This window comes from Nelumbo lutea, chromosome 7 (genome assembly GCF_056320005.1).
Source record: "Nelumbo lutea isolate HS-2025 chromosome 7, American lotus-T2T, whole genome shotgun sequence".
Taxonomy (NCBI): domain Eukaryota; kingdom Viridiplantae; phylum Streptophyta; class Magnoliopsida; order Proteales; family Nelumbonaceae; genus Nelumbo; species Nelumbo lutea.
The window spans coordinates 61,502,762-61,528,442 of NC_142690.1; the positions used below are offsets into that span (position 1 = coordinate 61,502,762).

The following is a 25,681-nucleotide window of genomic DNA, read 5'->3' on the forward strand; positions in this document are numbered from 1 at the left end:
GCTAGTTTTAAACTTCTAATATTTTTTAACTTTATTTTGTATAATCTTTATTTAGGTTCCATTTTTTACTTTAAAAAAAATATTAAATATGTCATTCTCAATTTAGCATTGAACCTAATGCCAATAGGGAAATGGTGAAAATGTGAATAGTCCTAGTGATGCATTGCCCACATTGGTCCTAAAAAAATAAAAAGAACATCTTAAGTGTGGAACAATTTTGACATAGTCCTTAATGTAAACAATGAGAAAGAGGTGTTTGTAATTATTGTAAACAATATTTTAATGCATCAAGCACTAGTGGGACCACTCATCTAGTTAATCATGTTTCAAAATGCTTACGAAGATTACCAAAAGGACAAAGAAAAATTGAACAACAAATGCTGACAATTTTTACAAATGTAAGTGAGTCAGCCCGCAAACTTGAGGGGTGGAGATATGGTCCTATAAAGAATATATGACTTTGCAAAATACTTATCAAACATAACCAACCATTTAGAATGGCAGAGTATGAGTTTCTTGATATTTGGGCTATTGGTATTAATTCTATGTTTAAATTGGTTTCATGCAACACAATTATGAATTATTGCATGAAAATCTATAAGGACGAGAAAGAGAAGCTTTATGGAAATTTTGATATGCAACACAATTATGAATTATGTGAACATCAGGGCAAAATATTGGCATTGTTGTTTAATTGCACATTACATTGATGATAAGTGGCAATTGAAAGAAGATTATAGGTTTTCAAGCTGTTAGAGATAAGCATGATGCTTTAGACCGTACCAAAATCATTAAGTATCTTATTTTGCATTAGAACCTTGATAGTAAAGTGATGGCTTTCACTGTTGATAATGCTTATAAGAATGATGTTATAATTAGAAACATAAAGGAGTGGCTTTTTGGGCAGGGTAAACTTCAATTGTCAAGAGAATTGTTTAATGTGCATTGCACAAACACATGTTTTGAACCTCATTATGCAAAATGGATTGGATGTTGTTAGACACTTGATGGGAAAAATCAGATAATCGGTCAAATATCTACAAGTTCAAGCCAAAGAAATTTGAAATGGCAAAAAATAAATTAAATATCAGTAAAAAGGAGTTGGTTTTAAATTGCCCTATAAGATAGAATACATCTTATGATATGCTCAAAATTGCACTTGAGTATAAGGATGCATTTACTCAATTGTAACAAATTTATAAAGAATATAATCTCAATCCATCTTTTGGGGAGTGGGATATTAGTCAAGATGTTTGTGAATGTTCGTAATATTTTTATAAGGCAACTAATGCATTTTCATGGACTACATATCTAACATCCACCTTATTTTCTCCTGATATTTATGAGATTCGCGTATAGATTGACGAGTGACTATTGAGCAAGTATGATTATATTTAAGCAATGGCTGTGAAAATATTGGGAAAGTCAAGAAATATTAGTATGGGGTTAATTTACCTTTGGTAGTACTAGTGGTTATTGATCCAATATACAAGTTGGCATTTGTGAGTTATAATTTATATAGGGTTTATGATTATGTGAGAGAAGATGAAGTTGCAAAAGTGCGTGAATGCCTTTATAATCTTTACACTTACTATGCAAATTATGATACTTCATCCACTCCTAATGAAGAGAGTAATCCCCTTAAATCATCCACAACAAGTTCAGCTTTGGGTGTGATGCAAGAGAGCAAAAATAAGTATCTCAAAGGCTTTCAAAAATGGTGCAAAATGCTGGACTTTAATGTGCTAGATTGGTGGTCAATTAATTCTTATAAGTTCAAAATTCTTTCAAAAATGGCTTGTGATGTCCTAACAATTCAAATAACCACTGTAGCACTAAAGTTAGCATTCAGTATAGGTGGTAGAGTGTTGGATCCTTATCAGTGTTCATTGCTTCAAAAAACGGTGGAGACTTTCATTTGTGCATAATATTGGATTGAAGCACCTCCTAAACCAATAACTCCATGTAAATAACTACATTCACTCTCTCTCTCTCTCTCTCTCTCTCTCTCTCTCTCTCTCTATATATATATATATATATATATATTGATACTAAGTTTATTATCTTTTAAAAATGAGTGTATTATTCTTATTCTTTGTTTCTCTTTGCATGTTTTAGTTTATTTTGATGAAGTACCTGATTCTTCTATATCTCCTGTTCGTAAATCTATTGAAAGTCTGATGACTCCATCATCAAATCCAAGTGCAAGTGCAAGTGCAAATTTTGATGAAAATGGTGCTCGTGCAAGTGGTGCATCCAATTAGCATATGTAAGATTGAAAATAAATTTCATTCATTTAAATATTTATGAATTATGATTGATGTTTTTATTTTATTTTTTTTGTAGGCTTAAACTTTGGTCATTTGCATAAAGGATAGTTTAGAGGATTGAACAAGTTAATTGGTTATTTGCCTTAGAGACTTGAAGCCTTGAACTATCTTTTATAATTTTTTATGGTGGTTGTGTGGCTAAATTAGTTATTTTAAACTATTTGAGACTGATTTTCATATATGCTAGTTTTTTTTTCTTTTTGGTTCTCTTGGGTTGACACTTAGTGTGGCTATGTGAGTCTCTAGTTTTGCTACTTTGATGAATATGGTTTAGAGTATAATCTAAAGTAATCAAGTAACTTATGTTTCTCATTCTCTTTAATTGATTGTGATTATTTTAAGTATTGAATATTTCATGTTTTGATTAATAAGGGAAGCAATGAAGAGGTAATACTTTTGAGTTTTGACATCATTATGTTTATTTTTTTAGAGTATAGTTTCAAAGGAGTATTATTATTTGGGTTTTAATTTTTGCAAGCATTTGGTTTGAACTTGAGGGAAAAGCTTTTACAACAAGGACAATCCAAAATTGCTTTTTAGCATGTAAGTAATATGAATGCACAATGAAACAACTTCCCTCTTAAATTAATATTATTCTTGTCTTGATCAAAACTGTTGAATCCTTCCATGAATGAAGGCTTTAAGGATTTAAGGCTTGGATGGGCCCATCCCTATTTCAAGCAGGCAATAATTTACACTATTTTATATTATCTACTATCTTTGTCATACTAAAACTTGTAGAGATCTATAGGACAAACCCCAATCTTAAGAATACTTGATAATGGAGATTATACAGGGGCGGAGCTAGGATTCTTTTATTAAGGGGGGCCAAAGTGTAATAAACATGGATGGGGCCAAGAGATAAGAAACATGGGTAAGAGGAGCAAAATATGTGTGGGATTTAAATAGTTACTATGAGAATTTTCAAGGCATAGGGGGGCCATGGCTCCCCTCTACCACCCCTGGCTCCGCCCCTAAGATTATATTGTTTTTGATATCTATGTTTCAATTGTCACTTCCACATTTGTCGTGGTTTTGCCCACAATTGGCTAGGCCAAGGTATTGAATCAGGGAAAAAGCATGCACTATCATTGCATTACAAGGACTTTTGATAAAGATGTCCAAGTGGGAACTGTGGTCGTAGATATGCATGCAAAATGTGAACAACTAGATTGCTAGACAAATTTTCAATACCATGGAAGTTAGGACAGAGGTAACTTGGAGTGCAATGATTGGAGGATATGTTTCATGTGATTGTATGGGAAAAGCATTGAAGATGTTGGATTAGATGTTGCTTAAGGATGAAATGGATCCAACATTACCTACACTATGGATTATTCTTAGAGCTTGTGCAAAGCTGGCAGATATCAATAGAGGGAGATAAATCCACGGTTATACAATTAAGTTAGGCTTTCTTTTGGATATAATGGTAGAGAACTCACTTCTTTCTATGTATACTAAGGGTGGACTCATAGATGATGCAATTAGCTTGTTCAATGAAGTGGAGACAAAAGATATTGTTTCTTATGGTGCAATCGTCTTAGGATGTGGGCAAAATGGTAATGGAAAAGAAGCTTTGTTCATATTCCGCAAAATGCCAGATCTGGCGACCATGCTTGGAGTGCTTCCAGCATGTGCGCATTTGGTTGCTTTGCAACAAGGATGCTAAGGCCATGGGTACTTGATTGTTCATGGATTTTCATCAGATACCTTATTTGGAAATGCATTGATTGACTTGTATCTACAATGTGGCAGAATAGGTGTTGCTAGGGAAGTTTTTGATACGATTCCAAAGCAGGATATTGCATCATGGAATGCTAGGGTAGCTGGTTAGATTCGAATTTGAAATCTCCCATTGTCCCTTCTACCTAGATGTCCAATCAATAACATTTCTAGGATATGCTTTCATTCAAATTCCCTACAAGTTGTAAGATGGTAATAGGCTAGAGAAGACAAACTAGAACCATGTATTAAAGGAAAATTAGAAGTTTAAAACCAGTTAAATTTCAAAACTTATCTATTGTAAAACAGTTAATTGAACCATATTCAAATCGAATCATATTCATATTCGAAAAGTCAAGTTATTGGTCGAATTTGAATCGAATCGAATATTTAATTTGATAATCAAAATCGAATTCAATCTGAAATATTTTATATCCATCAAATTCGGATATTATTATTCATAATCGGTTTCATATTCAAATCTAGCTTGATTCGATTCGAATTCTATTCGTTTGCAAGCCTATTTATTAACCCAATAATAACCCATTTATTTAAAAAATGTTAAATGATAGAACTCAATCCAATGTTTCAAACTAGTTTAGACCCGATCCAACCCAATAACTATGTAATACATTAAGAACGTGTTCTCCTTTTTAACCCTCGAGAAAATTTTTGCTACCCAGACTGCATAACTTTATGCCACATCGCTCCTCGCTAACAAAGGCCAAACTAAAGGTCCATTTGGTTCATGGGAATAGGGGTCTTGAATTGAAATTAAAAAACAACCATTTTGGTTGGGCATAACTAAAATCTCATTCCCATCCTTGGTGGAATGGCAGGCCCCCTTTTAAGGGAATGGCCATTCCCGCCCCTCCTTGGCAATGAGAATTCATTTCGGAGCCAATTATGATTCTATACTAGCCCAAATGACAAAGAGGCACTACAAAAAAATAATGACCTATAGCGGCGGTTTTTAAGGTGATAGTAGGGTGACTGCCACTAGAAATACTGATACTGGTATTTAGCGGTAGTCCATTAAAACTGTTGCTAGAAACCCAACGAATGCCTCTTCTCGCCCTATCTTAGTCGTCTCTCCTTCTCTCTCAGCCGTACCTCCTTCTCTCTCAATCGTCCCTCTCTTGCTAGTTCTCTCTCCCTCTCTCTGTAAAACCTAGAAAAAGAATCGACACCTTCACCCTTCCTCTGGCACAGATTCAATCGTCCAGGCGCGGATTTTAGGTCAAGATTTTCATAATCCATTCTTTCTTGGTGGGAGAGGATTGAAGAATTGGAAGAAGTCTCACAATTCCCACATACACACTCTCTCTTCGGCCTCCAATTTCTCTGCCAAATTAGGGGATAAAAACTCGAGGTTCTCTGGTTTGCTCTTCGATTGCCATAGGTTTTGATATAACGTTTCATTTGGTTCCATTTGTTGAGTACTTGGTGCTGCAAGGGAGGAAGAGTCTCATAAAGCTCTCTCATTTTCGGTGTTATATTATTATCACATATCGTGGGCTTCTTTGGCTCGTTAGCGTTTTCAATCTAGCTTGGTGCTAACTTCAGGTCAGGTGCATGGTTATGTACTACTTATGTGTGATTTTATAATATTGGGTTTAGTCGTGTTGGATTTGGTATGAATTTGATGGTTTCTTATATTATTTTGTTTTCCAATAGACATGTTCATGGGCCAGGCCAGGCCGGGCTCAGGTCGGGCTTTTACTTTTCATTAACAGAAATATGTTAGGCCCGAGCCTGAGCCCGGCCCGACCAATGGGCCTACAACTTAGGTCCGAACCCGGCCCTAATAAAAAGCCCGAACCCCGAGCCCGAAGCTCGACCTAATAAAACAAATTAGAAAATTTCCCTATTCAATAATCAATATAAATCATAATTTATTTACATTAAAAAATATATAAATTCAAAATTTATTTATATTAAAAAAATATATAAAGAAGGGAAAGAGGATGTGGAGAAGAAGAATTTGGTTGGAAAAAGAAGGGAAAGAGGTGAAAAAAAGAGGGGTATTCAACTAGGGTTTTTAGGTTTATTTATAGGTCGGGCCGAGCCGGGCTATTTTGGCAAATCCCGAGCCCGGCTCAAATTTATTACGGGCTGGGCTTTTTGGCCCGAGATTAAGCCCGTGGGCCTATATACTTGTTCAAGCCCATCTGGGGTCCAGGCCGGGTGCCGGGCCGGGCCAGCCCGTCGGGCCACCCGGCCCATGAACAGGTCTATTTTCCAAGTCTGTTTTGTTAAAATTTATTAGGCATGAGTTTCACAAGGCTGGCTTGGGTATGTGGAGAGATGATCATAGTACTCCCATTACAAGGAAAAACTTGGATGATAATAGTTATGGATTTATGGCAGCTCATCCGGGACTTTTCCCTCGTCCATGGTCTCTTTCATTGAGGGCATTGGACAAGACACTGGTTTCGAAAGTGATAAAAAAGTTTGTCCTTATTGGGAAGATTGTAGCAAAGGCTCTACAAGATGGAAGAGTTATGGACTTGCCCTTCTCCAAAGCCTTTTATAAATTTATTCTTGAAAAGGTTATCTTTCTGTCTAATTACTCAGGGCATTTGATTTGCATCTTCCCACCAAAATAATGTTAATTTGGATGATTTTCTTCATCTTTTTTAGGAACTCTATTTTTGTGATATTCAATCATGAATCATTTGATCCAGTGTTTGGAAGAACGTTGCTAGAGTTTCAGGCCCTTGTGGACAGAAAAAAAAAATGAACTCTATTTTTGAGAAAGGCACAAATTTTATATCTGACTCATGTTTCCGTGATACCATAATTGAAGATCTTTGCCTTGAGTTTACTCTTCCTGGATATCTAGATTACATTCTTGGTTCTGAACCTGACAATAAAATTGTATGTCATGCTTTATCATTTGGTTATTGTTCTTTATAGAGACTATGCTATTCCAAAGTGTGCAATTATTCTTCAAATAAATCTTTCCTAGGTAAATATGGATAGTTTGGAAGAATATGTTTCTCTCACTGTGGATGCAACTGTGAATAGTGGAATCATCAAACAAGTAGAAGCTTTTAAATCAGGATTTAACCAAGCCAGTTCCATTATGTACTGTCTTCTTGATGGTTATGTCAGTTTTAGTAATTCTATTTTTATCATTTTTTCATTTCTTTGGGTTATGGAGAAAGCTAACATAAATCTAAATTAAGTAATGTTGTCTTGTTCAAAAATTCTCTATGCTACACTAGAAAATGCTTTTATAGGCTCCAGGACAATTTACGTTGTTATGTTTTAATTTGTTAATTGATTGTTGTTGGTAGGGGTGTCAACGGTATTCGAAAATCCGATTTCGAATTTGATATTCGATATAATCGAATTGAATTCGGATATGACCTAATTTGATTCGATAAATATCCAAATTTGACCAATTATTTAATTCTCATATACAATATATAAAATATTTTTTATAATTTGTATATTTATATACTTTATTAATAAAATATTTATTTTTATATTTATTAATTATCTAAAATAATTAATTAATCAAATTCGAATTGAATCGAATATGCAAATATTTAATCGGATTCGAGTTCGGATATTAATTTTCAATATCCATTGGATATCGAATCAACTTCGGATATCATATTTTCTAATCGGATTCAAATTCGGATACTGCCTGATCCGATTCGAATTCGATTCGTTTACACCCCTACTTGTTGGTTTATGATTGGATGACATACAAAAATACCATCTAGTGCAGTAACAGAATTGTGGTGTCCTCAGGACACAGGTGGCTGGGGATTCATCTGAACCAGCTCTTGCTAAATGACCCGACTAGCTCTAGTGGGTTTGCTAATCTGGTTGTTTAGTGCATCAAGATGAAATTTTAACTATCTCAGTTAAACATACTTTATATATTAGTTTACTGTGTGAATGTGTTCAGCCAATGGCTACTTTGCTCCATCCAGCTCTCCCATGGTCATTGGAGAGTAGTGATACACTTTTCATATCTAATTCAATGAATTTTCTCACTGATAAAAAACTTAAATTTGTTTTCTATAGCAAAAATAATTTGAAGACAATAGTAATGAATTGTACCAAATCTCAAAAAAGATATCTCTAATATGTATTTGTTTAAAATATCTATAAGATAAAAGAGAAGCTCACTTTCCTTGTTAAAATTTCCAATATTATATGCCAAATTTTTGAAACTTTGCCCAAAATTATATGCCAAAATAATTTTGCTTGCGAAGCATTTAGGAGGATAGAACCTTGGAGTTTGGAACCAGACATTTAGATAAGCAGGAAGAATAGGAGGGGTTCTAATCAAGTAGTGCCATAGTGTGGGGAATGGAAAAATTGTTTTGATGAATTCCTGTGCGTTGAAGGAGCCTAAAGTTAAGAGAGGTGTAGTAGGAAGCTTGGGAGAGGGGTGGTGATAAATATGAGAGGAAGAGGTTATAGGGGGAAGATCTCCCTCTGTAGGTATTGGATGGTGGAATTGTGGGTAATAAGAAGGGCATTCAGATTTTTATCAAATGAAGGATGCTCTTGTTCCACCATGGATATCACAATTAGAAGGTGGCCTTGTTCAAGTGGCAATAGAAGTGGAGGATCGTGCACAACGTTTTGTTGTTACAAGTAATTATACTTTTTATGTAATCATTTTCTCTATATTCTATTTATAAGCAATCTAACATCCTTTAGATTTTATAGCATTTATTTAAGCGGATTCTACATTTTTTGCTAAAACACCAACTATTGATATCAGAAAGACCATTGATGATTCTCCTAACAACTTATTCTTTTGGCCTTTCATGCTACTTCCAAATAAACATTTTCATGTTATATGAATTGTTACCATGCTCTAGTTCTTATGAGTAGAGATGAATTTAGGTTGTAATCATACTAATAAAAATGACTTAGATTTTAGTCATATTTTGGGGCAGCCCTTTCTGATAAAGGCAACACGATGATGTATATTTTGGGATGGACACCTTTCCCAAGAATTCATTTGATGCCAATTGAGATTTCAGATGAATGGACTGGTTTCTTTAAGAACACTCAGACCGGCTTAGAAATTCAACATTCATAAAATGAATTGACCAATTTCTCTGCTAGATTCAGTTTTAATATGTTAATAGGTTCTTAATCCTGGATCCATGGAACTATTTCTCTTTTTTTTGGGGGGGATTTTCAAGCAAACAAGATTTGTTGAAACAGGGAGCTACTGTATGCTACTACTTATAACAATTTTAACATGGATGCTATTTGAAAGTCTTAAGGTTGGAGTTTTCCTTGTTTTTGACAAATAACTAAGCAGTACTACAAAATGTCACTTTTATAGAATGCCCTTAAAGTATCTTTAAAGAAGTAATTAGGAGCATTAATTGAATTGGCAAATGTGTTATGGTTGGCATAAGCACCACCCTGACATGTGATGCTTTTTTTCTTTTTCCAAGCTTGGCACTGGGTATATAAAGATAACTTATTGAAATTAGTGTTGTCTACTGCTTCCAACATGATTACAAAAGCTGTAGAAGCACAAGCACAAGTACATGGGACTGGGAGAAACATGTAGGAAATCTGATTCAAGAATGCCTTCTCTAATGTCAAATCATAAACCAATCTTGTTAAGACAGTTTGTCAGTCAATTAAAAAAGGAGGATTTTGGAGTGGGTTAGGAGAGGTTTTAGGATATCAAATATGTAATGTAGAGCATGTTATCTAGTTTGCTAGATGACTCTTTTGTTTTGTTTGGTATTTTTTGTTCTCGGGTGTTGTCTTATTACCCTTTTGTAACTTCTTTACTTTAAAAAAAAATCTTGTCATTTACTTATCAAAAAAAAAAAAATCAGGCTATGTAAGTCCTAGAAATGGCCTATAAATAGGAAGGGATCTCTCTAAGAGAAGAATGGTTGGCTATGATTCAAGTAGTACAAAAGGCAAGAAATATGAATATTGGAAAGGTGGTGGTCGAAGGGGACTCTAAGGTGGTGGTGGGTTGGTTGAGGAACAAGGAAGAAGTTCTGTGGAGGTTTAGGAATGACATCAAGAAGTTTAAATAGTTAACTAGAGGAGTGTTGGTGCAAGTGTAAGTGCAATGGATTCAAAGAACGGGCACCACCCAAGATATATACATTTTAACTTTTTTTTTTTTTAATTCACACTATTGTCCATTTTGCTTTAATATATTCCAATACAATTTTTATAGTTGGAAAGGTTATTTGTCAACATGCTAAGGATGCAATTTAAGTTTGCAGGATATAGAGAAATATAAGTTGGAAAGCCCTAAGCCGTTCCGTTACTTGAATCAATCCAATTGCTATGTGTTGGATGGAGTAAATGATGCCCGTGAATATCTAGCAACTAGAAGGGCTATGGACATTGTTGGAATCAGCAAGCAAAAGCAAGTGAACCTTCCCAGTGATTCTAAGTTCCAAGAGAAAATTGTTTGGACCTCTTTTGATGGTTTGATTAGATTCCTGATGTTAAATATTTCCTACAGGAGGTGATTTTTAGGGTTGTGGCAACAATTCTTCACCTTGGTAATATTGATTTTGCTAAAGGAAAGGAGATTGATTCCTCTGTTGTAAAGGATGAAAAGTCTAGATTTCATCTTAAAATGACGGTTAAACTTCTAAAGTACATCGAATCCATTTCATATCTGTATTTGTTTTGTTTTGTTGGTTGTTTGATTATATTACTATGGGGTTCTACCCTTCCTATGAGGAACCAAGGGTGGCTAGACCAGATGGCTCAGTTTCTTACTCCTAAAGAGGAGTATATTTTAGCTATTTTTACCTATACTTAGTTTTCTAATAAAGCTTCTTGATTTGTTAATGATAAAGAAAATAATGTTTCTACTAACCTATGTTGCCTAGCAGGTGTAATGCCCATAACTTGGAGGATGCACTTATAAAGCGTGTCTTGGTGATACCTAAAGAAGTTATTACAATAACTCTTGATCTTGTGGCTGCAGTGGGTGGTAGAGATGCTTTAAAATGGAACAAGAAGAATACACCAAGGAGGAAATCAATTGGAGCTACATAGAATTTGTTGATAACCAAGATGTTTTGGATCCGACTGAGAAGGTATTAACTTTGTGATATATACTACACAAGAACATAATTGTAAGATATGCAATTATATTCTCCATATATGAAAATATAAAAGTTCGTCACATTTTGAGATTTATACTATTGCATTCTAACCATGAAAACTGACTAGATATTAGTATTGAGAAATATGTAAATTGAGAAATGGAAAAAAGATGCCTATAACCAAGGTTAAAAAAGCAACACCTAATATGTATGAATTTGTGTTTCAGATGACTAACACACTACTTTTTTATAATTATAGCATTCCCGGGTAAGGACTTGCTTATCAAAAGTAGCAGTCTCATCAAGCCACTGAAAAATTCAATGTGCACTCCTATATGAGAGCACCAAAAAATACAAACTCGGGGCAGAAGACTTGAGGGCAATTCTAAAGATCGACCCGGGTAACAAGATTGCAAGAAGTATCGTACCATTCATCGTTTAACCAAACTAGCTGACTAGAGAATATCTCCCCCCTTGAACTTTGGATTGAATAATTCTTATTCTGTCTTTTTGCCATTTAGTTATAAGATGCATTACCTTTGTTTTCTTTACATAGAATTCATCTCAAGTGTAGAAACAAAATACCTTTTTCACTTTGAAGCATGGGTTATCTGCTGATGATTTGATATGTAATGAATCAACTGAACATCTATAGGATTTGGTACCATCAATTGATGAAGTTACACCTGAATTGACTCTTTACATCCATTGGATGAGGAAAAGTCGAAGGTGATATTGGGTGATAAAGATGAAGCATCCACATCAAACCAAGCCAAGGGTTTTGGGAATCATGAAGCTCATCTTCTCCATACAAATGGTGGTATTTGGATGACAAGGGTTTTGGGAATCATCCACATCTAGAGGATGAAACTGTAGACTTTATTGAGCCACAGTTTGAATCATTTTGCATGGCAAATGTTCAACCAACCGCAAGTATTTTGAGAATGGATGATGAAAATTGTACTAGAGAATGTATCAATTTGAAACTTAACATGTATTAATGTGATTCCAATGTATTAATTTTTTTGGTAGAAAAATATTTTGAATGGAAATAGATCTTTTAAATTGCATTTGTATGTCATTTTAATTTAGATGAATGTAGATAAAACAGGTTATTTGAAGCAAAGCATGAATAATTTAAAAATAAATTACGAATTGTATGAAAAAAAAAAGAAAAAAGATTTAGCAGCAGTCGCAACTGCCAATAAACAAGTCCACGGCTGCCGCTAAAACAAAGCGCGCGAAACTTATAGTGGCAGTCGATTCAGTATTAGCATACTGTCGCTAAAAGTATATTTAGCTGCAGTTTTATATTTGTACCACTAGCCAAGGAAACTGTCACTAGAACATCTAGCGACAGTTCTTTTAATAGTAGTTCGCCGGCTGCCGATAAAGTCTTTAGCGGCAGTTTTAGGGACCTTAAGTCATTTTTCTTGTAGTGAGGAATAGATCATTATGATTCTAACTATGATCCAAATGAACACTAAGGGGGATAACTATGCATCCACACATTTTGACTCTTATATTTTCTTCTTGTTCTTTTCTCATCCTCTCTCTTCAGCTCTTCATGCATAATAGGAGCTAGTATGAAGTTTGGAAATCACTTTTGAAACCTTATTTCATACTATGATGATATACCACCATACATGTTTGTCACAAATATACCACCTCTTGTGGATAATCCAAGTACCAAGAACATGATACACCACTACATATATATGCATATCACAAATATACCACCTCTCCTGGCACATACAATGTCTCTTGTGGTGATTGAACTATTTTTTTTTGGAAGCTCAATCATTAGCAGGTGCATGAACATTCATGTTATCTAGGAGATTCTAGCATGATCTTCATTGCTGCTTAATTTGGACATGTTGAGAAATATGTCTGTTAATCTGAACAATTGCCCCGATGCTTTGACCACCTGGGGCAATTTTGTAGCAACTTGACATTCCAACGTTCGAGCCGTAGATGAACAACCCTCTAGGTCTATGGAGAGTAGGATTTCAAAGGCATGGACAAGCTTAATTAATAATAGACATAGACATAGACATAGACAAACACCAAAACCAAGCAGGAGAGAAGCCAACATGGGCAAGTAGAACAAGGATATTAGGGGTGTTCAAATTCGACTATCAAATTGAAAATTGAACCAACCAACCCGAATAAGCTAATTCAGTTTTTGGTTTGTTCTGATTTTATCATTTTAGAAATATTGGTTTTCAATTTGAGAAAAAAATCCATTGAACCAAACAAAAAATAAATGCATATATTTATATTTTAATTATAAATATTAATATTGACATAAATATTTATAAACTAGATTCAAATTCGAAACCAATTATGGTTCATGATATTCAAATTTTATTTGACATCCAACGGATATCTAAAACTTATGTTCGAATTCGATTTCAATTATTTAGTAAAATATTCTACCCGATTTAACTTTTCAAATATGAATCTAATTCCACTATCTATTTTTTACTATTATTCCTATCCTATCTCATAGCAAAAACAACAAGCAAACTCTATTGATTGTTGAATATGGAAGCATTATATCTATATGTCAAGTTAAGGGTTTTGTTATATGGCATTTAATTTTGTTTCTTCCCCTTGGTCGCACAAGAACATTTCATAGCTTGTGTGTTTGCATTTACACTTGGAGTATTATATAACAGTTTGTGGTGATTTAAATGATAAGTTTCATCTCTCCAATTAGGCTCATTGAATTACATAAATCTTTTATAAGCATCCTTAAATTATTCTAGCAACCTAATAAATGCAAGATAATTTATTGTTCTACTTATAACACATAAGACCTCTAGTGGAGGTCATAGAAGGTCTACACCCCAATGCATGTGTGCCTTTTATATTAGCAGAAAGTTGAAGTTTTCTAATGAAATGGGACTCTGTGATAAATGAAGATTTTATGAACCTTTCTCTTAGTGAACAAGTAAAATTCTCAAACGAAACTCCTGAATCCCTCTCATCCGCTCTAGAAAAAAAAATACAAAGGTGTGTAGTTCGCTGACATCTTCAAAGCCAAAAGAGCCTGTATAAATACAAGCAGTTGAAGTTGGATCTGAAAACTACCAACAGATTGAACCAAGAAGGCTGCAAGGGGTAATTGGGCATATTGGAGTCTGGCATGTCTATAAACTACAGTTAAATGAGAAGGGTGAATTGTCATTGTATATCAACATGAGTTATCAAATTGGGGAAAAGATTGCCTTGATGTTTAACAAACAATATACTAATAGAAAATACTCTTGTCAAGGGCGTGACCTACTATGTATCATTCATTTCATTTAAGGTTTTTCAAAGTAAAAAATTAAATAATGATAAAATCTTAACTACACTACACATTGCTTCTTTTATTTCTAACCCCTAATCCAGCCCATCTCATGCAACTTTTTTATAAATGCCCATATCATGTAATTGGAATTAGGTTGTGCTATTGTGTTTCTCTCTACAAGATAAAAGTTGGTTTTTTCTCAATGGAGAAACCTATATTTTTGGTCATTCGACATGTGTATCAAGTGTACTAGCCAAAGGAAGGATGTCTCCTCTAGTCATTGGGTATCAACTCTCAAGTGATCATCTTAACTTAATTGTAGGGTTACCCTGTGCAAGTCCCATCCCAATAGGTCACCTCTTAAAAGTACCATTACTATTTATTGCAATATACACACTAAATTAATCTTGACTAATCATTCAAGGAAAAATAACAGGAATAAACCAAAAAATTGCATAATTATGCCTTAAAAATAGTCTTTTTCTTGATAATTAAATTATAACTTTGATTAAAAAAAAGGAAAAGATGACCTATAGTAAGTGTGTAAGGTAGTTGGTTGACCCCATATAGTTGAGATGCATGTAGATACACTTGAGAAATGCATGATCTATTATCAATGCTTTAAACCTAATCCACACATTAGGTTGAAGTACTTTGAAGTTTGGAAAAGGCTGCCAAGTTATGAGAGAATGGATAAGGGTGTCAACAGAAAGCCCTTGTAGCTTTATACTTTTAATAAGATAGGCTAAATTTCTTTTTAGATGAACATCTTGTTTAAATTGACTCCTACACAAGCGAATTATATTGTTGATGCATTTGTTAAAAAAAGAAACAAAATCCCTTAAGTTGTTCTACATCCCTAAATATTTCTCAATGTTTGACTTAAAGCAAATAAGTTTCTAACTAATTTAAAACAACAACCTAGGTTTATAGCGACACATATTTGAAATGAGGGAAATAATAATTGATGAAAGAGTTGGATGCTACTCCAGATTGGGTGCATAGATTAGCGTAGTGTTTTGCTAATACATTCGTAAAGCAAATGGTTCATAAGTAACATCTATTTTGACGTCAATTGCAATGCGTATATGAGAAGCAAATAGAAGCTTTTGGCATGACCATGATTGGGGATGATGTGACATTGTAAATAACCAAATACATTCCTTTACATACCTAAAAAAAGCTTTCAATTACCAAACAAAATTTTAATTTCAATAACTCACTTATTATTTTCCCAACCAAATTCCTTACAAAACAAAATGACACTACAGATTTATAACTTCTGAGAAAAACAGTTGTAACTAACAAAAAATAGCAACATACCAGTACCATTCCATTAATGAAACATAAGCCACCTAGTCCAAAATCAACATAATTGGATGAAACGAATACTATTTGCAAATATTTGGGCCAATCAATAAAATAATCAACTTTGAAGTTTTAGTGAATAATGAATGATCATAACAGTCTTGGATAATCAAATGAAGCACAACATGCTAATGTTTCCACCATGGTGTGCTTAATTTGTCGGTCATTTAATCTTCATAGCAACAATTAAAAATTTTCCCCCCAAGACCAAACCAACAACCTGAAAAATTAATAAAATTCTTTTAAAATTGTACTCTAAAAAAAACAAACATAAACATGTTGAAATTATTGTCTATTCATTATTTCTTTTATTAATCAAAACATGAACTATCTAATAATTCCCCAAGCACAAATAATGAAGGATAAAAAAACACATAATCACACTAAACTATCAATCCAACAAAACCAAAAAGGAAAAAAAAAACTTATTAGCATATATGAAATTCAATCTTAATTTAAATACCAAGTTAGCTATACAATCGCCATAAAAAAAGTTTAAAATGTATAGTTCAAGGCTTCAAGCCTCGAAGGCAAGTTTGGCAGCCTACAACTCATTAACTTTTTTAATGCACCAAGGTTTAAGCCTATGAAAAGAAAGTACAGGAAAACAATATATTAGTACAATTGATAGAAAAAATCAATTGTACTTCATAAATATTTAAAATAAGGAAAGTTATTTTCAATCTTACACAATCTAATTGATTGTAAAACTTGCATCATTTCTATTAAATTTTGTATTTGCACTTTCATTACACTTTCATTTGCACTTGGGTTTGAGAATGTTGTCAATGAACTTTAAATAGATTACCAATAGAAAACATAGAAAAAACATGCCATTCAATAAAATAAACTAAAACATGCAAAGAAAAATAAAGATTAAAGTTAATACACTCATTTTAAAATATGATAAACTTAATTCAAATAACCAATTTATGATTTTTTGTAATAGAACATCGATGTTGTTTTATCACTTGTGCATCATTTTTTAAAACTTTTGAGATACTTCTTTTTACTTTCTTGTGTCACTTAAAGTTGAACATATTGATTCAAGGGTATTATTATTTTCATTAGGATTAGATGGAGTATCATAATTTGCATAATGAGAGTAAAGGTGACAAAGACATTGACATACTTTTACGATTTCATATTCTTTCACATAACCATAAACCTTATGCACATTATACTTCATAAATGCCAACTTGTATCTTGGATCTAGAACATACCAATGGTGATTTAATCTCATTTCAATATTTTTGAACTTTTTCAATATTTTTATAGGCATTAGTTGAATTATAATCATTTCTACTCCATAGTCACCACATCAATTTGCATACGAATCTCACAAATATATCCTTAAAAAATAAGCTGATTTGGATATGTACTCCTAAAAATGCATTACTCGCTTAATATGAATATTCCAAACATTCATAAACAACATAACTAATATCCCTCTTATCAAAAGATGGATTAAATATATATACATTATCAATGTTTTAATCAAGCAATTGCAACCTATGAATTTAAAATTGGTTTTTTGTCATTTCAAGTTTTAGGTTTCTCTTATTTGAAGCTTGTTAATATTTGACTGATTCTCTTCTTTTGCTTATCAAGTGCTTAACAACTTTTAACTCATATTATATTGTACAATGAGTTTCAAAACACATATTATGCAAAACACATGTAATAATTCACCTAACAAAAGAAGTTTACTCTGCCTAAAAAACCATTCTTTCATTTTATAATTACAATATCATTCAAATAAACATTATCAACAATGAAATCTATAACTTATTATCAATGTTTCAAAGCAAAATAAGATATTTAATGACTCTAGTAAGTGTTATAGCATCATCATTTTCTTTAACAACTCATAAACCTATAACATTCTTTTTCAGTTGCCATTCATCATCAATTTAATGTATAGTTAAAACAACAATATCCAGTATTTTGCCCTTATATCCACATATTAGTCATGGGACTAATTTTGTAACTAAACTTATGAAAAATGTCATAATGTTTATCTTTTTCGTTCTTATAGATTTCCATGCAATTCTTCCTAAATGTGTTGAGTGAATCATTTTAAACATGAAATTAAGACCAATAACCTAAATATCAAGAAACTCATGTTCTACCATGCTAAATGGTTGGTTATATTTGATTAAGTATCTTGCTATTACAAGAAAAATAACATTTGGTAACAATTTAAACTTTGTTTTCAATATAGGAAAAACTATTGTCAAATGTTTTATTTACAACTGAACGAGATGTTGCTAGTAAAGACATTGTTAAATGTGTTTTGCAATAATCAAATGTTGTGAAATATGTTTTTTACAACAGTCGATTCAATTATTGGCAATAATAGTGTTTTAGAATAACCATATTCAATCATCTGCAAACAAGTTGTTTTAGCAACAATGCATAAAAACCATATAATTTTTTAACAACAATAAAACAATTGTTGCTCCAATGTGCTTTAAACAACGATCAAATTAATTTGTCAATTGTAAATTAGCAATAATTGAACGTTGTTTATTACAAATATTAATGACAATAATTTTTATGAATTATTATTGAATTAACAACAATCAATCACTTATTACTTTAATGTTTCATACACAACAATCAAGTCAATAGTTGCTAATTATAAAGTAGCCACAATTAAATAAATGTTTCTCATAAATATTTTAAGCAACAAACCTTATAAGCTATTGTTGAATTACTTTCCATTTGTATTTATACACAAATGTATTAAAAATATATTACAATTTTCAAATTGTTATCATAAATAATACAATTAATACATAAAAATTTGGTCCACTGTATCCACCTACATATCTAAAGTTGTGTTTTGGGCTAAGTAACCATGGTAAATAATTTGTTGAAAATGATGAATAGCTCATGAGAGATTGATTCCACATCTTGAAGAACTCTGACTTTACATGTAGTTGTCTTGTGATGGGATACTTATATCATTTCTCATTTGTTCAAGAAATAAAATGTAATAAGTCAAAAAATAAAACAAAATAAATCAATTATCAATTAGCCATTCTTTTTGCAACTTCTATTCAAATTAAAGTTACATGTATACAAAAATTAAATAAAATGTCATCCACATGAATACAAATTAAAGTAATATTATTCTCAACTGACTACAAGAAAGTCACCCCCAACAATTATTACTTAACATGTGAAAACTAGGCTTGAATTGTCTAAGGTTTATTTGAAATGTAAAAAGCAAAGAAAATTAAATAAAATGAAATGGGCATCCATATTAATATCAATTATGACAATTAATTATAATTTGTCAAGGACTACAAGATAGTTCAAATTAATTATAACTCATCCATCTTGTATCAAGACTTTCATTTTCCTATTTTTTCTTTTCATCTTTGCAAATTTGTGAATTGCATTTTATTATTCTTTTGCAAGGAGGAGTTTAGATATATTCCTTGCAAAGTGCACCTCACACAAATCTCACAACCCCATCTCATTGTGTATTGGGAACATCTTCCGTCCGTATTATTATTCATAGGGAGATGTTCCCAAATCCCAATACAAGATGGAATGAGGCTGTGAGGATTGTGTGAGGTGTGTTTGTTGAGGAACAGATCCCGAATCATGAAAATAGGGTGTAGGTTTGGGGTAGGGATCTATCCCAATAATATTCCAACAAGTTATTGTAGTCACATTAAAATTTGGGAACAGGAGTTGGGGTAGGGTCTAGAAATGTTTCCAATGTACGGCTGCAGTGAGTTAGTTGGAGCAGGAGCGGTTGTTGGTGGCAGGTCTGAAATTCTAACCCAAGGTTTGGGCTACGTCTACCCTGAGCCAGGCCGGATCCGACCCATTTATAGACCGACCCGGTCGCAGTCCCGCACCACGCTACAGCTACTTCTCTTGGCGGGAAACAGTTGGTTCCCGCGCTTTTATTCCCGCCAAAAAGAAGTCGACGGTGTCCACTGTCTACAGGCGTTGAGTTTAGACGGAGAAGGAGCACTTCAGAGGAGGACATTCCGTCGGGGACAACCAGGGGAGAAATGGATGCCTTCGGTGGTTTTTTCGTTGACGAGAAAGCAGTTCGTGTAGAGAACATATTCTTAGAGTTCCTCAAGAGGTGATTTTTAGATCTTACACACACAGACTCTCTGTTTCTTTCTGGTGTATTATTTGCATATTTTCCTCTGTTTTCTTTCTTTCTATTTTTCTCGCGTATTTGGGCAATTTTTGTTTTTTTTTTGTTAATTGATCGACTCCTTTTCTTATTCAGCTTCAAGGTAGACCCCAACTCGGGGGAGCCGTTCTATGAATCAGAGATCGAAGTCATGAAAGCCAAGGAATCGACTACGATGTTCGTGGATTTCTCTCATGTAATGCGCTTTAACGATGTTCTTCAAAAGGCCATTTCTGAGGAGTATCTGAGGTGAGATCATAATTGCTCCATTTTACTGTATTCATTGGCCTCGGCTTTGTTTCTACAAGGAATGAAAATGCAGAGAAAAATTAGTTTCTTTCTCCTTTTAATGCCTCTACTCTACAGATTTGAGCCCTATATGAAGAGTGCTTGCAAGAGGTTTGTGATGGAGCAGAAGCCGACTTTCATTGCTGATGATAACCCTAATAAAGACATTAATGTTGCCTTCTACAACATTCCTATTCTAAAAAGGTAGGAAAAACCCTAACGTTGGGAAATTTTAGGGATTCCCGTCAAACTAACTAAAGGAACAGTTGTTTGTTCATTCAGAGTTTTCTGTAACATTTTCTGTATCACCCTTCGTCTTCCACTGCAGATTGAGGGATTTGTCAACTGCCGATATTGGAAAGCTAGTCTCAGTGACAGGGGTAGTAACTCGTACGAGCGAGGTTCGGCCCGAGCTTCTGCAAGGGACATTCAAGTGCCTGGACTGTGGACACGTTATTAAGAATGTCGAACAGCAATTTAAATACACCGAGGTGGGTGTTTCTTTCTTTCTTCGGGTTATGCCCTTTCCCTTTGCATTTCTGCTTTTACCATTTTCGAATTTTGAGATGCATTTCCTTTTGGATGATTGGTTGCAGCCAATAATCTGCGCGAATGCGCTCTGTGCAAAAAGAACAAAGTGGGCATTGCTTCGCCAAGAGAGCAAATTTGCAGATTGGCAGAGGGTTCGGATGCAAGAGACCTCGAAAGAGATACCAGCAGGCTCTCTTCCACGATCACTGGATGTTATTCTGCGTCATGAGATTGTCGAGCAGGCCAGGGCTGGTGACACGTAAGAGCTTGTTTATCAAGCTTTCCAATTTGCTTCAATGTTACTGTCATTTGTCTTTCTTTCAAGGATTTAAGGATTATAATTGCATCTCATTTTCTGCTTCTACAGGGTCATTTTCACGGGTACTGTTGTCGTAATACCTGACATAATGGCATTAGCGTCACCGGGTGAGAGAGCTGAATGCCGCCGAGAAGCCTCCCAGCGTCAGAATTCTTCTTCTGGAAATGAAGGTGTTAAGGGTTTACGGGCATTGGGAGTGAGAGACCTTAACTATCGCCTTGCCTTCATTGCCAACTCAGTGCAGGTTGATCAGTTGATGTTCAAGTAGTTCTTTCGATGTCAGTCTGGAAAAATTTGTAAATTGCATTTCAATGATCTCATTCTTATTGGTTTTGCTACAGGTGGCTGATGGCAGAAGGGATAGTGACATTAGGAATAGAAAGAAAGATGCGGATGAAGATGATAATCCGCTATTCACAGTAAGTTCTTGGACCACTACCCGCCTCTTTTGCATGACCTTCGATGTTAGTGTCCATGCCCATAAACTGTTTGTTGCCCCCTCTGACCAACTCAATGTAACTAGTTGGACAATTTAACCAGCACATGTATGGAAGCAACCCGATATTTGATACTGAGTAGTCTGTCTAATCTATTGATGCATCAAATTTCTTCCATTCAATCAGCTCACTCTGCCCTCCCTACTTCGGCTGTACCTGGATGGGTGTTTCATATTGGAGTCCTAGATAGAGTTCATTAGTTCTTCACTTCTTGCATATGTGATGCAGACTAAATATAGAACTCCATAACCACCGATCCTTCTGCTTCAGCATGAATGCTTACGTGTCTAGGCCTTGACCCATTTATCTCATTGTTTGCATCATATATACGGCCATCTGATTTTTAACTGTCATTAGCAGATTGTTTTGGATCTTTAATTGGATAACTTTTTGCCGCACGTCATGCTTGTTTTTGGTAATCTATATCCATGTGGGACTCAGTGAATGTTTTCTGTAGACCATTTTCCTACATGCCTGATGTTGTACTTGAGGACTACTGTCTGTCCAAAAAAATGGTTGACCCCAGATCCTCAATGATGCCACTGTGCCTCAGGCTCTAGATTCCCTATTAAGGGGTTTCGATGTATACATGCCATGAAAGCATCCAACAATGTTCAGCGTTCAATGAAACATGTTGCCGAATGAACATTTTTTCCTAGTGGATCTTATCATTTGCATTCTATAATCATGTTTGTCTTTCTTTTGATCCTCTTACAGGCAGAAGAACTAGATGAAATCCAGAGGATGAGAAATACCCCTGATTTCTTTAATAAGCTTGTTGATAGCATTGCTCCAACTGTTTTTGGTCACCAAGAAATCAAGCGAGCTATCCTGCTTATGCTCTTGGGTGGTGTCCACAAGTTCACTCATGAAGGCATCAACCTGAGAGGTGACATCAATGTTTGTATTGTTGGAGATCCTAGCTGTGCAAAATCTCACTTCCTCAAGTATGCAAACTTGGTCTATTATCATTCTTTATTCTTTTTATAAGTTTTTAAAGCAATACACTTGCAATTGTACTGATGGTTATGTATTGTGCAGGTACACCTCGAGTCTAGTTCCAAGATCTGTCTATACATCTGGAAAATCCTCTTCTGCTGCAGGGTTGACAGCAACTGTGGCCAAAGAACCTGAAACTGGAGAATTTTGCATTGAGGTTGTGCATCCCTTGTATGTCATTTTTTTCTCTTTTAATGCATTTTGGGATCTATTTTGCCCTAATTGTCAGTATGGAGTGCATGTGTGTTGCTAATTCAAATCACAGTGCTTTGTCCTATATAAGAATAACTCTTCTTTCCGTTTGTCATATCTTCATTTGCTCCCTAATGTTTTGGATCCCAGTTCTTTTTTGTCATAGTGATCTCTATTTGTATGACTGCAGGCTGGTGCACTGATGCTTGCTGATAATGGCATATGTTGCATCGATGAATTTGACAAGATGGACATCAGAGACCAGGTATTTTTTAATAGAAAATCTTTTCACAGCTTTTGCATTTATGCAAATTTCCACCTTGGAGTCTAATTTTCTATGTTCTACTTGAAGGTTGCCATTCATGAAGCAATGGAACAGCAGACCATAAGCATCACAAAAGCAGGAATTCAAGCAACACTGAATGCTCGAACTTCAATTTTAGCTGCTGCCAATCCCACTGGTGGGCGCTATGATAAATCGAAACCACTCAAGGTAGGATGGTTCTTGTTCTAAATGTTTGCTCTTTTACTTTATTAGTCCTGATTAATGTTTGCGGTGTATGGTATTGTGTTGAATCTGGAAGGTTTGTTGTGTAAGTAAATGTGTTGAATCTAGTTTTATGATGTTGGTTCAGTTTTTCAATTTTAAAACATGAAAAGATGTATGCCATGCACTGTGGTTTAAAAACATGGAAAAATAATTTTAGTTTTCTTTCCCCTTTCAGTACAATGTAGCTCTCCCTCCTGCCATACTTTCAAGGTTTGATTTGGTATATGTCATGATAGACGAGCCAGATGATCAAACAGATTACCATATTGCCCACCATATTGTGAGAGTACATCAGAAGCATGAAGATGCACTTGCCCCAGCGTTCTCGACTGCACTATTGAAGCGTTATATTGCTTATGCAAAGACTTTGAAGCCGAAGGTTTATTGTTTCCTCTTCATTTTAAAACAAGCTTTTCTGTAGCTAGAAGCTCTGTTTCTTTGTATATGTGAGACTTAACAAAAGTTGATTTTTTTTTTCTTTTTTTTTTTTAACAGTTAAGCTTAGAAGCCAGGAGACTGCTGGTGGATTCTTATGTTGCTCTTCGTAGGGGTGATACAGCTCCTGGGAGTAGGGTTGCTTATCGAATGACAGTTAGGCAACTTGAGGCATTAATAAGGCTGTCAGAAGCAATTGCTCGAAGTCATCTTGAACTTCAGGTGTGTTAGTTTAATTCCAATAGCTTTATTCATATCTAGGCTTGCATTGTCTATCCCTAAACTTGAGTCTTATATAATTGATCAAAACACAACTTGTATGGCTTTATTTGTAGGTTGAACCACGCCATGTCCGTATAGCAGTGAGGCTTCTAAAGACATCTATAATCAGGCAAGATCTTCAACACCTGTTTCATGCTCTTTCTCTCTCTCTGTCCCCTCTCAGAGTTGTAATGGAGATTTTTTCCCTCTATAGTGTTGAATCCAGCGAGATTGATCTGTCTGACTTTCAAGAAAATGGTGGTGGTGGTGATGATGGGAATAGAGGTCTTGAACAGGGTGATGCTCAGCCAAGTACTAATGCAGCGGATTCATCTTCTGGAAATGCAGGTAGAAGTTTAGAATTCTGCAGATAAGCCATATATAGGCATTATAATTTGTTTGTCTATTCTCAATGGACGATATATGCAATTATGCACTTAATTTAACCTAATGATGATACAGAAAATGAGGTAGGATCTGGAAGCCAACAAAGGAAGAAACTAGTGATAAGTGACGAATATTTTCAGCGAGTTACTCAGGCTCTTGTGATGCGACTTAGACAGCATGAAGAAACTGTGATGCAAGATGGTATAGCATATAACCCTATGCTGTCATTGTTATCTTTTTCAATGCAATAGACAAAACTACTGATAAATGTAGAACCTGGAATATTGTGTCAACCTTGCAAAAATCCTACTATTAAAACCTAGGTAGAATATACTTTTTCACTTGCCTGTTTGCATTGAAGCATTATGAATTCCTTCTGATGGGTTTCTTGAAATTTGCAGGGACTGGTTTGGTTGGTATGAGGCAGAGGGATTTAATTCAGTGGTATGTTGCTCAGCAGAATGAGAAAAACAACTATAGTTCCATGGAGGAGGTGACAAGTGAGGTCACAAAAATTAAAGCTATAATAGAGGTAAGTCCAGCTATAATTTGCAGGGAAGCCAGTAAATCTGTAATAGTTGGATGGCGTCTCTTCTTTTTTGCCTCAATTTCTGCATTTGTACATGCCACAAAAAAAATCAGTTGCTTCAATTATCCATCTAACTAATTGTGTGTAATGCCAGAGTCTGATACGAAGGGAGGGTCATCTGATAGTTGTAGATGATGGTAGGCAAGCAGCAGCAGAGGGTGAAGAAACAAGGCAATCTAGAAATGACAGAATTTTAGCTGTGGCTCCAAATTATGTGATTGATTGATTGGATGACATTTGGCAAAACAATTCATCCATGGCTCATTTCAGCTGTGCAGAGCTGCATGAAAGTAGCATATGCCCATCTCTGGTCGGTTGCTTGAGACTAATGATCATGTCTTGGAAAACCGAGGAGTGCAACTATTCCAGTGGTTTAGTCAACCTCAGTCCCAAGATCGCCCAAGCAAACAAGTTTCACATGCTAATGTACACTTTGTTACTAGACATCAGAATGCTTTGTTATTTCTTCATTGGTATTATTATTGAATTTGTTGTTAGTTTTGGTTTCTGATGGTCAATGAAAGTGAAGAAGAGGTCAATCTCTTTGGTTGTATTCTGCTAAAAGCATCTTCTGGTATAAGTGAAGAGGATGTTTACTTGCTTTGGTCTCACGTCAATGCAACCACCATCCATCCATTTTAGCAAGTGGGCGAGTAAAA

At 34.6% G+C, this 25,681-nt stretch overlaps 1 protein-coding gene across 1 annotated transcript; it reads left to right on the plus strand.

Moving 5' to 3' along the window:
• Positions 1–19,728: 19,728 nt before the first annotated feature.
• On the plus strand, positions 19,729–25,586 carry MCM6 (minichromosome maintenance (MCM2/3/5) family protein). The gene is made up of 18 exons (XM_088955400.1): positions 19,729–19,917; positions 20,071–20,223; positions 20,341–20,466; positions 20,591–20,753; positions 20,859–21,052; positions 21,161–21,356; positions 21,454–21,531; positions 22,327–22,556; positions 22,651–22,765; positions 22,991–23,065; positions 23,153–23,293; positions 23,526–23,729; positions 23,846–24,007; positions 24,121–24,176; positions 24,261–24,394; positions 24,509–24,634; positions 24,835–24,965; positions 25,117–25,586. The coding sequence occupies exons 1-18, from the start codon at positions 19,841–19,843 to the stop codon at positions 25,246–25,248; spliced, it is 2,493 nt and encodes an 830-aa protein (XP_088811526.1). The 5' UTR covers positions 19,729–19,840; the 3' UTR covers positions 25,249–25,586.
• Positions 25,587–25,681: the final 95 nt, after the last annotated feature.

Excerpts from the sequence above, each read along its gene's own strand:
- MCM6 (XM_088955400.1), top strand. The coding sequence starts at position 19,841 with ATGGATGCCTTCGGTGGTTTTTTCGTTGACGAGAAAGCAGTTCGTGTA. Across the intron at positions 20,467-20,590 it reads AACATTCCTATTCTAAAAAG|ATTGAGGGATTTGTCAACTG; the intron begins GTAGGAAAAACC and ends CTTCCACTGCAG. Across the intron at positions 21,532-22,326 it reads ATGATAATCCGCTATTCACA|GCAGAAGAACTAGATGAAAT; the intron begins GTAAGTTCTTGG and ends ATCCTCTTACAG.